The sequence below is a fragment of the Eupeodes corollae genome, chromosome 1 (assembly GCF_945859685.1).
Source record: "Eupeodes corollae chromosome 1, idEupCoro1.1, whole genome shotgun sequence".
NCBI classification, from domain to species: domain Eukaryota; kingdom Metazoa; phylum Arthropoda; class Insecta; order Diptera; family Syrphidae; genus Eupeodes; species Eupeodes corollae.
This window is the reverse complement of record NC_079147.1, coordinates 93,937,190-93,951,091: the sequence shown is the minus strand read 5'-3', so window position 1 is coordinate 93,951,091 and position 13,902 is coordinate 93,937,190. Positions and strand designations below refer to the sequence as shown.

The 13,902-nt window shown below is 33.4% G+C and overlaps 1 protein-coding gene across 1 annotated transcript; it reads left to right on the top strand.

Annotated features, from left to right (window-relative positions):
* Positions 1-7,204: 7,204 nt before the first annotated feature.
* Positions 7,205-9,523, top strand: LOC129940390 (segmentation protein fushi tarazu). The gene is made up of 2 exons (XM_056048705.1): positions 7,205-8,108; positions 8,234-9,523. Exons 1-2 carry the CDS (start codon positions 7,214-7,216, stop codon positions 8,905-8,907), a joined length of 1,569 nt encoding a protein of 522 aa, XP_055904680.1. The 5' UTR covers positions 7,205-7,213; the 3' UTR covers positions 8,908-9,523.
* The last annotated feature ends 4,379 nt before the right edge of the window (positions 9,524-13,902 follow it).

Below are 13,902 nucleotides of genomic sequence, written 5' to 3'. Positions count from 1 at the left end.
ATTTCCTGTGAAAATTTAACAAAAATCTATGGGTTCGTTTTTGAGAAAAGCCGAATTTTCGATTTTTGAACAAGAAATGTGTATTATTTGAAGTCCTAAAAACAAAATTAAAAAAAGAGGCTGTGGATGCGACCGAGACTGATAACTTCCCATCCCGTCTGTCGATTTGTCGGGCTTAAAAGTTTGTATTTTTTCGTGTTGGGTTAAAAAAGTTGTTAGTTGAGTTATTCTTAAAAAAATTTAAATTACCAACAGTATTTTTCATATAAAGAAATAGTTTAGTTTGAAAATCTAGTTTTGTTAAAGGGATTTTTAGTCGAAAACAAATTTTTACCAATTTAAGTAGCATTTATTAAATTTTTACAAATTGGAAGAATGAAATTAATTTGAGAGATATCAAGAACCGAACATCAATTTTTACCGAATTTGCGTACAATTTTTTGTAGATTTTTTTTTCTTATAAAAAAACAAAACTAAAATTTTATTTCACAAGTTTGAGGACAATATTTTTGAAAAGATTGAATTTTTAACAAGTTTTAGTATTGTTTCTTTGTTAGGTTTTTATTTTTTGTAGAAAAAACTGTCAACTAGATTTTCCTCAAAATTTACCTGAGTGTTGACAACAATATTTTTTAAAACATAAAAGTAGTTTAAACCCAATATTCCAAAGTTTTGAAAAAAAATTTGAATCGAAGTCAATTTTTATCAATTTTTGTTAAATTTTCTTTTAAGTTTTTATTTTTTGTAAAAACACTGCCAATTCGATTTTTCTAACAATTTTACTGAATGTTGACAACAATATATTTAAAAGGAAAAAAGTTGTATAAAGCCAAAATTTCAAAGTTTTGAAAAGATATTTAAGTGGAAAAATAATTATTACCAACTTTTGTTAAATTTTCTTTTAAGTTTTTATTGTTTTCGAAACACACTGTCAATTCGATTTTTCTCACAATTTAACCAATTGTTGAAAACAATATTTCTGAAAGGATAAAAGTAGTTTAAAGCCAATATCTCAAAGTTTTGAAAAGATAATTTTTACCAAAATGTTTTTTTTTTAAGGTTTTTTTTTTAGAAAAAAAACTGTCATTCGATTTTTCTTAAAATTTTACAAGATGTTAAAAACTTTATTTTTCGTTGCACAAAATTGTTTTGGAGATAAAATTATTTGTAACTCGTAAAATTTTTGCGGTGAATATTTTTTTCAGCTTTTTTGATTAAAAAAAAAAACGTTAATTGGATTTTGCTCAAAAAATATACTTGATTCTTGAGATATTAAGAGTTAACCAAAGTTTTCACCTTTTTTTTAACTGCTAGGGTAAAAAAAACCACCTATGCAATTTTCTTGAGATCCCTTTCTGCCTTTTTATCTGCATAAAAAAATTTATTTTAAATCGATATCTCTTTTGGTTCTTGAGCTATGGACGTACACATACGCACTTACAGACAGCTTTCTAAAAATCTTTTTTTTTGACTGTAGGGACGTTGAAACGCCGAAAAATGTCAAAATTTTCAATTTGACAAATCAGACATATTACTATAAGTTAAAAACGCCTAACGTGAATCTGCTTAAAAACTATATTTTCAAATTTGAACTCAATCGGCCCAATGGTTTGGGCTCTTAGCGATGAGGATAGACAGACAGACCGACGAAATCGAGGAACCCATTTTTTCGACTTGTCTTCCATTGTAATTTTTGATTTAGATGTCGAGTCCAACATTTTGTACGAATTCAATGCTAGCCATATAAAGGTTGGTCAAATTTTAAGGGCCGTTTCGTTAGCTGTGTTCCAAGTCCTGCTAAAACCACATATCGTCCACATCTATATTTTCCAATTCGGGCCATGAAAAGATCGTTATCATTTCAGGATAGAGAACACCATTCACAGTACAACTGCCTGAGCGTCCTCATTTTGAAAAAAAAATACGGCCAGATTATGCCGCCAACTCATAAACCTTCCCAACGGTCATACTTTGTGAATGCATTGGGTTTTCGAAAGTCACAATAACAAATGCGGCAAAATGAGGTCAAAATTGTGCCCTGTCACTCAAGACGATGATGATCATCATCATCATCCACTGTTGCCATTTCTTGCCACCATTCTAACATTTGACGACGTTTAAAATGGTCAAGAGGCCTTAATTCTTGAGTTAATTGCACCTCGTAAGCTTGAAAATGAAAGTCCATATGCATCATATTCATCAACGAATAGCGTGAGAGGTTCAATTGTTGGGAACGACTATAAGTTAAGGTGGACCGATCTTCAGCCATACTATTGCGAAAGGCAGCAAAATTTTCTGCAGTAAGAGCTGAACGAGCATGCACTGATGTTTTCGTGTCTAATACAGACCTAGTTATCTCAAATTTCACGAAATGCATTTTGACTTAAACGCCTAAATAACTTAAACGCGTTGCTTGATTGTGTATCTTTAAATAATATCAAATTTAAACTTTACGTTAAGGTGTGGATCACATTTAACATCGGTCCTTAAAATTTAACCACTCTTTAGTTCCAACTCTATAACAGTCCATAACTGTCGATCATAATGGAGATGGCACAACAGTTTAATATTCACCTTTGCTAGGTGCCGAGCCATAGAGACATTCCAGATAACTGTAAGGCAGATGAACTCGCCAGGAACGGTACAGTGCAGCCCATCCTACCACGTTTGGCACATACTGGCATACCAATCGCTACTTGTAAACTGTTGCTAATGCAAGATGCTGTGAGGAGGGCAGACACCGGGTGGAACAACATCTCCACGTGTCAGGTCACAAAAAATATCTGGCCAACACTGGTTTTAAAGCGTTCAAGGTGATTGCTATCTCTAAGCATCGCTTATAAGCTCGATAATAGTTGTAATAACTGGACACCGTCTAATAGAAAAGCACGCCACGCGACTAGACGTATTTTCAAATGACTTTTGTAGAAGCGTAGACGAGTAAGAGGAGGAAACAGTACTTCATCTTCTCTGTTTATGCCCTGCTTTGGCTTGAAAACCCAAGAATTACCTATTAGTATTCTTCTTAAACGATCTAAGCGATCCAAATCATATCTGCATAATCAGCCTCTCACCTTTCGTAAAGGACTCAAACTGGTTCCATTGAGCTTAGGAGGACGCCTCAAGATTCATGTCGTATCACAATGGGCCATTAAACTGGCCTAAGGTTGTCCATTTCCATCTTGGACAGCCACTTTAACCTAACCTAACCTAACCTTAGTTCTAATGAGTTACAAATAAGAACATAACCCCTATTTATGCATTTAACAAATTAAAACACTTTATTCAAGTCCCATGTACTTATTGTTTAATTGAGTGTCTTGTGAATAAAAAACTATATTGACTCTGAACACCATGTCCCAAAGTCAATATCATTGTCTTCGCCTTTTTTCTGCTAGAAAAATAGTTTAATATTCTAAAAGTTGGCTTTAAAGATTTAAAATAAAAATACAGGGAAATGTTGTGTTTTATTTTAACGTGAATGGCCAAGTTATATAACAAAACTACACAACAGTAATATAACTATTTTATTTGTTTTTCAATGTTATAAACATCAAGTGAATGCAAATGCAGTACTGGCATCCATAGTTCATTCAATAATACACATATATAAAATAAACAACACAGAGTCTGCCAGAAAATATACATTTATTTATAGAACGATATAAAATTTGTTTTCATATTAAATATTTCATTGCTTTTTCTAATGCCTTAAAGAATACCTTAAACCCTTAAACGATAACTGAATGGATTTTCGTCGCTTCAACTAATTTGGTTAATTTTGTATTTAATTTTAAAAATTATTTACATTTTATGGTAAAAATAAACAGAAGAATGAATGAAGGTTGAATGCTTCTCTTTCTTATGTCAAAATTATAATAATTCTGTTAAATTTTATTGAGTTTTTAAAAATATGTTTTTTATTGGATATTTTTCTTAAAACAAAAATATCAAAGACAATGTTAATTTCTATAAATGTGTGGAATATTAAGGCTTTTCTGTCAAAATTATCGACAATAGCGTGTTAAAATATTTCACTCACAAAAAATCTTTTTAGACAATTAAACTGATATATAATTGAGTCTTTAATAAATATCAATTTCTTATTACTTTAAATATTAAATATTTAGTTTATAACTGAAATATATTTTTGAGAAGAATAAGTTTTCCCCTTTAATGGAGTGTTCGAGTATTTTGATAAAATTAATTCACCAACCGTAAAACCATTCTTAATTGACCTATATCACCAGCCTTTACTTCAATCAGTTTATTTATAAGTGAGAGCCCTCAGAAATCGTCCAACTAAAACAATCGTTATCCGAAACAATTGATAAAATCATCATTAACTTACTTACTTTTTCCTTTTGCAGCATTTGATCCCTTTTTAGTATATTTATATGCATCTGTGGCAGCACTCATGAACTAATGAACATATACAACAAAATATATTATATCAGTAAAGGAAAGTGCACTAGAACATACCAAACCATTTAAGAAGATCATGAGTTACGACAAGACTATACACGGATGGTGGATGTCGGCCGGTGGCGTGGCGGCCGGGTGGGTTGTACCATCAATGTCAAGGTAATTTATTAATTTCTTTATTTTCCAAAAATCTAACAGCTCAATTCGAATGATTCACACATGTAACAATGCGTGCTTCGAAGAATTGTACTTTGGCTCGCACGGTGTTCAAAAATGATACATACATAGAAAAGATACAACATAATGTTACCTACAAACAGAATAAGTCAGAGATACCGATACCAGTGATGAAGTTGATATCTTTTTCGTAGGCCTTGTGTTAGAAAGGGGGCCAAATGTATGTATAAGGGATATCGATGCTAAACATGCATGCATGCGGCTGCGGATGCATCTACCTATATTTTAACAATATAATAGAGTCAGATTTTGCACATGTGAAGGGGGTTGCATTTTACTTGAGATTTATGGCTTTTTTGAAAGAATTTTGCTCTTTTTCTGGTTAGGGTGCGCAGGGGGTTGACGTTTGAAAGTGATATTATAACCTAAGCAGTCTATTTAACGAAATCATAATTCTTTTTGTTGGTGCAAAAAATGTTTATTTTTGCTAACAAACGGAAGTTGGGCATGTTCTTTTTTTATTTTGTTAGTTGACACTGAATGAAAGTGATGATTTATACTATTTCAAGAGTCTTATAAAAATCCATCAAAAATAAACAAAAGAGCTGAAGTACAAACTTTAAAAAAGTTAGTGTTTCGTTTTTACTAAATTTTAATATGTGTTAAATAATGTTGTTTAAATAAGTTTAGTACAATTAAAATGTTCCAAAGCTTAGAAAAATATCACATAAGACATCACACTATGTCAGAGGTATAGAATCATCGAATTTTGTAAGGACAAATTAAACCAGTTGATTAATGTTTTTTTTTTCTTTAGCAAGCCTTGACACTGTTTTCTTTTTTTTTCCAATAAAACCAATTTGCTAATATTTCAACTCATTCCCCGAAAAGGGTTGAATCCAATAATTTATAAGTATAAAAAGAACAAGTTCCCAAGCACATCCCACAAATTCCTACTCACATCCACCACTGGCTTTTGAGTTCACGTGTTCATTTATTGGTTTATTTGCAAAAGAGTATATTTTAATACGACAACGGCCAACACACGTTAAAATCGAAACCCCTAAAAGAATATAAGAAGTATTGATACCCCGATGCTCTCGATAAAACTCGCACCCTGATGCATATGCTCTTTTGATGGCTAAAAATTGAGGGTGGCCCGATCATCAAATCAGTCGACTGGCAAAACTGAGACGGCTTTATATTGTAACCGAAAGATAAACAATGGGAAACGAGGATGTGTGTTACAGTTTTTGACTTTTTCACTACGATTTATTTGAAATTTTCATTCAATTTTATCCTGCGACAGATGTGATAATCTTAAGTAAACTTACTGATTCTGTTATATTTACTCAATACTTATGTGTAAGCGATACAAAAAGAAAAAAAAATGAAGAGAAAATCCGATTAGGTTAACTCATATGTGGTTTAACAGAAAACACTACGAAAATCCTTCCTTCATTTAAATAACGGTGTAAAAACGTTACCTAAATACACGCAGTATATCGACTTAAACAACTCGCGCTACCGGACCATATAAACTTTATTGCTTAACTATATCATAAAATAAATGAATATTCATATATACTTACTTTTAGCTACTTTAGCAGTTTTGAGGTTCCCAGAAATTTTGGCTCATAAAACTTTTTTTCTCAAGACAAGTCGAAAAGACAGTATGTAGGAGTGAGAAGAAGGCTGGAAAAACACGCAGGCAAATTCTTAACTTAAGAAAAAATAAATAAAATATACGTACATAGTACCAGTATAATCGTCGTCGTAAAGACCTTCAGATTCGTTTCAGAGAAAATCATTTCTCGCCCCTCTCGCATCACAAAATACAATATCGCGTGTTTCCTTTCAGGATTTATGTATTTATGATTAGGTGCAATTAGGCCTTAAGAAATGTCTAATGCCTTACCTTTAAGTGCAAACAATGCAAGAAGTCTTAATTACCCAAAACAACAGAATCTCTAAACATATACAAAACACTAAACGTTCGCCGAGTCGAAAAAGAGGAGAAAGAGCGAGTGTATTCTGGATAAAAATTCAATCTCGCAGGTAAGAATATGCCATAGCATAGGAGAGGGTACAGTCTTTGCCGGATAAAATTTCTTTCCTGGGATAAAAATTACACTTCCATCATAATACAGGACTTTCTTACCCCTATTGATATTTTCTATTTCCCTTTTCGTAATGTCGCTGTCTGAAAAACAATAAATAAACATTCACTGACCTGCATTCGTTTTCTGTATGTTCCTCTCCTGCGTCCTCGCTTTGAATCTGTGCATCAGTATATGAGTACAGTGTTGTTTTACCCTCGTATAGAATCGTCCTCGTGAGCAAATAATAAAGGACACAAAACTAGGGGAACTTGCAGTCAAAATCTATTGTCAGGATGGAAATTTATTGTTTTTGTGCAACAACAATATGCACGGAGAGGTCGTGTGCCAAAAACACTGTTTTGCCCGAAAGCCAGCACTGCGGAAGACTACATTAGGAAGGATCAACGCAGTTCGAGAATCATTCAGCTTCGTAGCCTCGTCGTGATCTCATCTCCTTCGTTGTTTCGGAAATTTATTTATTTTTATTTTATTCATTTCGATAACCAAAAATGACAACAGCAACTAATTTTTACCCGGAATATACACAAGACTCAAACTCATACAGTATGTATCACCACCAGCAACAGCACCTTCAGCCACAAACAGTTCCCCAACAAACGGTTCCCCAATTCTACGATGGATACGCATCGGGACAACTAGAACACTATCACCAGTCAAACTTTCACAGTTGGAATCCAGCAGCCTATAACAGTCAATATTACCGTCCATCAGATCAAGGTAGCTACTTTGACTATGCAAACTACAGCAGCTCTGCAGAATATACAAGTCCAAGTCAGTGTGCGGTTACAGCGGGAAATACAACTATCGCAACTTCAAAACCAGTGGAAGCAGCTCCTTCCAAGCCAGAGTCCTCCAAACGTAAGCACGATGATGACGAAGATGATGAAACCGAGGCACCCAGTGCTCTTCGAGCTCTCCTCAGCAACCCAGCAAAGAAGGTCAAACACAACCCTGAAACATTTTACGACCAATTCAAGATCCAAAAACAGCGCAAACAGCTTTCGAAGAAAGAAGCTAAAGCAAAGGCAATTCCATCAGCCTTACCTGACCTCGACTCAACATCCATCTTGTCGCCAAAGAGCAGTGAAATTGACTTCCATGATGTTTATGCTGCCAAATTGCTGAATCATCCCAGCAAGGATGGATTCCCAACACCACCACCACCGCCATTATCAAACATCACTTCAGTCTCGGGCTTGAATTCTCCATCGACAACTTCCATTGTTGAAGGCATAAGTACACCACCCCTATCGCCAGGGGATGCTAGCTGTTCAGCGATTTCATCACCACCGAGTTATTTCAATGAAATCAATCATCAAAATTTGACAGCTGTCAGTGAAGGCAGTGAATTCAATTGGTCGCAGAGCGATGAAGGTTTTGCAGGTAATTTAATATTTTAATCACTCTCTCTCTCTCTCTTTCTCTTTATATCTCTCTACATTTCTCTTTCTTTTGGTTATACGTTTTTGATTTTGAAAAGTTTTTTATAATAAAATATTTTTTTTTAGATTCAAGAGACTCAAAAAGAACTCGCCAAACATACACACGCTACCAGACTTTGGAACTTGAGAAAGAGTTCCACTTCAATCGGTATATTACCCGCCGTCGCAGGATCGACATTGCAAATTCTCTCAGTCTGACAGAAAGACAGATCAAAATTTGGTTCCAGAATCGTCGTATGAAGTCCAAGAAGGACCGTTCCTTGGCAACTACCCCAGAAGCCCTAACTCAACTACCCTTCCCCCCACACATGCCGGCAGCAGAACAGCAACAGCAACGAAGCGCCATGGCATATCCAAACCCATTGGAGATGCCTTCGTCCTTACCTTCCTCAACAGCACAAAACTATCTGAGTCCAGCAGTGAACTACTATACAGGTCCTTCGCCAGCCACAACAACAGCATCCTATTTGTCTCAATACAATACCTCAGCCGGATATGAATCCTCATCGCACAACATGCTTCCACCCACAAACCAGTCGGTTGCGGCTGCGGTACCTTCTCATCTCGGACATCAACAACACCAACAACATCAACAGCAACAACAACAGCACCAGCATGAACTCTACCATCATCATCATCAGCACCAGCAGCAGGATCACCTTCATTATGCCCATCATCAGTATGCGCAGCAGCAGTCAGGCCAAATACCAGCAGGATCTGGAATGTATCAGTTGGCCTGATGAAAGAAACCATACAACCAGAGAAAAAGGCATCTCAAAACTTTTTCCGTTTGTGAAAAGAGGATGAAAGTGAAAAGAGAAGAAATAAATTTTCGATACCATACAAACTTACTCCAGGGACTCACATTGGTCCCTTTTTTCCGAGTCAAGATGGACATGCTACAGTGCACACGAAGAAATAGAGGGACTTGAACCAGAACTATTATTTGTTTGAAAAACTAGAAAAGAAAACCAATGTGTTTGAGGATATACGAGTATGCACATTGGCAAGGATATAGGCAGGCGCACATTGTGTGCGTAAAAAGGAATCCCCTTTGGTTTGGTTTTTGCTGCTTTGTCGAGGATAACCAATAAATTATGTGTTTTGTGACACGCACAGCGAGCTCCGGCTAGAACGGAGCATCGAGAGGGTGCGTTTTGCTCAAAACAATCATCGGGCGCAGTACTGACAAAAAAGATATCGTTACGGAAACAGTGGTAATCAGTACCTTTAGTTTTATTCATATGAATCAACATCAGAAGGAAGGATTGAACCGAACAGTTGGCGATAGTTTTCGAACTTATCACTTAGATTTTTTATATAAAAAATGTTATGATTGATTTAATGAAATAAATATCTGCCAGCTTTTATAAAACTGTAAAAAACTAAAAATAGAAGAAGAACTTAAGACTGAAAATATATTTAACTAAAAATCAATTTAAATATTGTATAAAATGTTAGTTTTAGTGTAAACAAGAGACAAAAAGCATTATTGTATATAAGAAAATAAAATAAATTATTTTATTATTAAAACACTTATTACCTTAAAATGAAATGTTTTAAATTACAAAAACTAATTTACTGAAATGAGCGATATTTTTTACACCAAACCTTGTTGGCCTGGATTGGAATTCATGTTTTGAATTTTGTTTTATAAAAAAACCTTTAAAACAAATTGACTTATTTTGATAAATAAAGAAAAATACCAGCCGCTCTTATTTTGAAGGTGATTTGTAAAAGAATTATTCACTCATTTTTACCAAATAACATACCAAAGCCAAGACGGCTAATATTTCCTTTTATTCTATTTTTCTATTTCCAAATATTTTCTTTGCAATTTTACCACGGGAATTACTTGTAAAGGTAATTTAAATAAATGTTATATTGTATTATTAAATTTAGGAATTATTAACAAAAGATGTATTCAAAATGCTTTCATTTATTTAGCTAACTGTGTGAAGTATGAATCGAAAAAGCACAAAATAGTCCGTATTCGATGATTACCTTCGGGTGAAAAATACTTTCTGCAAAAGAGTGATTTCCAGGAATAATTACTCTACAATATTCACAAAGTTTTCGTGTTAATCATTTTTGACTAATATAAAATCATAGCGGCCAAAATCTTCAAAAGGCAGGTAAAACAAAATGTTAAGTATAAAAATCAGTCATCACTAAGGATCTATATACCTGCTAAATAGTTATTATATGTTTAATAATAGGGTGACCAGATTATTGCTCAAAATGTATGGAAACCAATTTTAATTTTTGACTCCAGAATATGAAAAGAGAATATATCCTTTTAAAAATCTTAAACTGAAAACAGTTGTGCTGGAATCCAGATTTTATCTTAATATTTTGTTCGCATTCGAAATAAAACGTATTAATTCAAAACTTATTTCTATATGCTATAAAAATAAATTTAAAATTAAAAAAAAATAACCTGTGAAAACTTTTTAAAGCATTGAATTTAAAAATAATATAACACTTTTTAAGCTGTGAGCTTTAATACAACCCACACTGATAACTTCCCATCCTAGCCATTCTAAAACTTTAACATAATATTAATAATTTGTGTGATATAACAATATGATCAATCAATATTTTTCTTTGTTCTCGCAATACTCGTATTTCAGTCAAAAACCATTTCTTTGTTGTTGAAAACCAATTTTAGCAGCATTGTTTGACAGTTCTTATTTCTTATACAAAAATACGGATCGGTATTTTCTCATAACATTATCCTATATTCACAATAAAATTAAGCATTGACTAAAATGATTTTGAAGAAAAGCATCATTTGTTTTAGGGCTTTTCGAATCAAACATTGATTTTTCCCAATTTTGTGTAATTTTTTTTTTTTTTTATTTTAAATTCTTATTTTTTAAAATTTGTATTTTATTTTTGTAAAACAATATTTTTTAAAAGATTTAATTAATTTGAGGGGAAAATCTTTAATTGATGAAGGTTTTTTTGTAAGACAACTTTTACTCTGATTTTTCTAAATTTTTAGTCAAATGTCAAAAACGTTATTCTTCGATTCATACAATTATTCTGAAGTAATATCAGTTTTTTTCGCAAAATGTTCTAGTTGAGAATATTTTTTTCAACTTTTTTTTATTTAGTCAGTTTTTTTCGAATGAATTCCTATTTGATATTACGTCACAATGTATAGCATACAATTTAATAGATTTCGTTAGTAATAATGGTACAAGAGATACTTGTGTTCAACCAAATTTTTTACTTTTCCTTTTTTTTAATTTATATAATACAAAAAATACTAAACGATTTTTTTAACAGCCTTTTTAGCTCACCCTTATATGTTATTAGACAACATTTATTTGAATTGAATATCTTCACTAGTTCTTGAGATATGGATAAGTCCGTAAACATCACGCCCACACAAACGTATATCTTAAAAAATTCGATTCATAGGCTATATTCACATTAAATCGTCTATAAATATCAAAATTTTCAATTCATCAGATTGTATGTTCAATACATTTTTACCAAATGTAATTTTCTATATCTGAAATTGATGATTTTAAAAGCCTGAGAGAGTTTTGTGTTGATGCGAAAAAAAGAAATAAAATTAAAAATTCTTAAAAAGTAAGAAAGCATTTTCCAATAAATTACTGGACATAAAATTCACAGGCCAAAAAATAGAGGTCTGGCCAGCCTTGCAGAATGGTTTTACATTTCAAGTTTTTAATGTTTATTGCAGGGTAGACCAAAATTAATCCTCGCTCGTAGCAATTATTTATTATTTTTACAATTATAGCTAAAAGAGATGGATTGACTATTTTAATTATTATTGCAGGCACAAACATAACATGCCCCAACAAAAAACGTTTACAGCGCTGAATACCTTACTTTGAAAAAGTCCGTGAGGAGTGAACTTTGACGAAGATGTTTATTACAACATCCTTATAACTTTGCAGCTCATATATAGGGTGTTTTTTAGATGTACATTAAAAGTTTCGATATGTTTGATTTGAGAGTTGAGATGTCAAACTTTGTTGACATATCTGTTTAGTGAGCACACCTCTTCAAATGTATTTATAAGGCACTTTTTTCAAATTGATGAACCTTGACTTTGTGAATTAGTAGAAATGCAGTATATGGAACGAAAACAATCCTCAAGCTCTGGGCGAATCATAATTACATCCATTCCGTTTGATTGTTTGTATGCAGTTTATACGCTGACGGCATCATGGATGCTTCTTATTTAAAAATCAGTAAGGAGGCAAGGAAACCTCAATAATGAAGGGCGATCCCTTTCAAGCCACGCTTAATGTATTTTTTCAAAAATGTATCAGCTGTGACACTTTGCTCCAACAAAATGGCGTATTTATCATACATTACACAGAACGAAAAAAGTCATCCTATTGACTATTTTGGTAGTCAATATGACAATTTGGTAGTCAATTTTCAGCCGATAACCGCGATAGTCAATAGAACAATTTTCGGTTGTCAATTTTGAGATCTGAAATTTTTGTACAATTTGGTAGTCAATATGACAACTGCGGTAGTCAATATGACAACTTTGGTTGAAAGAAATTGAAACTACGGTTGTCGTATTGACTAACACAGTAGTCAATATGAAAACTATGGTAGTCAATATGAAAACTGCGGTAGTCAATATAACAACTGCGATAGTCAATACGACAACTGCGGTAGTCAATATGACAATTGCGGTAGTCAAAATGACAACTGTGATAGTCAATATGACAATTGCGGTAGTCAATATGACAACTGTGATAGTCAATATGACAATTGCGGTAGTCAATACGACAACTAAGGTAGTCAATATGACAACTGTAGTAGTCAATATGACAACTGCGGTAGTGTCAATATGACAACTGCGGTGGTCAATATGACAATTGCGGTAGTCAATATGACAACTGCGGTAGATAATACGACAACAGCGGTAGTCAATACGACAACTGCGGTAGTCAATATGACAATTGCGGTAGTCAAAATGACAACTGTGATAGTCAATATGACAATTGCGGTAGTCAATATGACAACTGTGATAGTCAATATGACAATTGCGGTAGTCAATACGACAACTAAGGTAGTCAATATGACAACTGTAGTAGTCAATATGACAACTGCGGTAGTCAATATGACAACTGCGGTGGTCAATATGACAATTGCGGTAGTCAATACGACAACTAAGGTAGTCAATATGACAACCACGGTAGTCAATATGACAACTGCGGTAGTCAATGTGACAACTGCAGTAGTCAATATGACAATTGCGGTAGTCAATATAACAATTCTCGATAGTCAATTTTGATAGTCAATATGACAACCACGGTAGTCAATATGACAACTGCGGTAGTCAATGTGACAACTGCAGTAGTCAATATGACAATTGCGGTAGTAAATAGGACAACTGCGGTAGTCAATATAACAATTCTCGATAGTCAATTTTGAGTAGTCAATATGACAACCAAATTGTCGTATTGACTACCGAAGTTGTTCTATTGACTACCGCAGGTGTCATATTGACTACCCAAAATTGACAATCGAAAATTGTTCTATTGACTATCCAGTAGTCAATTTTTAAAAATAAGGTTGTCATATTGACTATTTTGGTAGTCAATGCGACAATTTGGCCAAATTTCAGGTTGACTATCGACGATTGTTAATATGAAAACTTTTTTTTTTTCTGTGTAGACTCCACCACCAATTTATTCCAAAATCTATAAGTGACTGGTCCTCCAGTCAGTTAA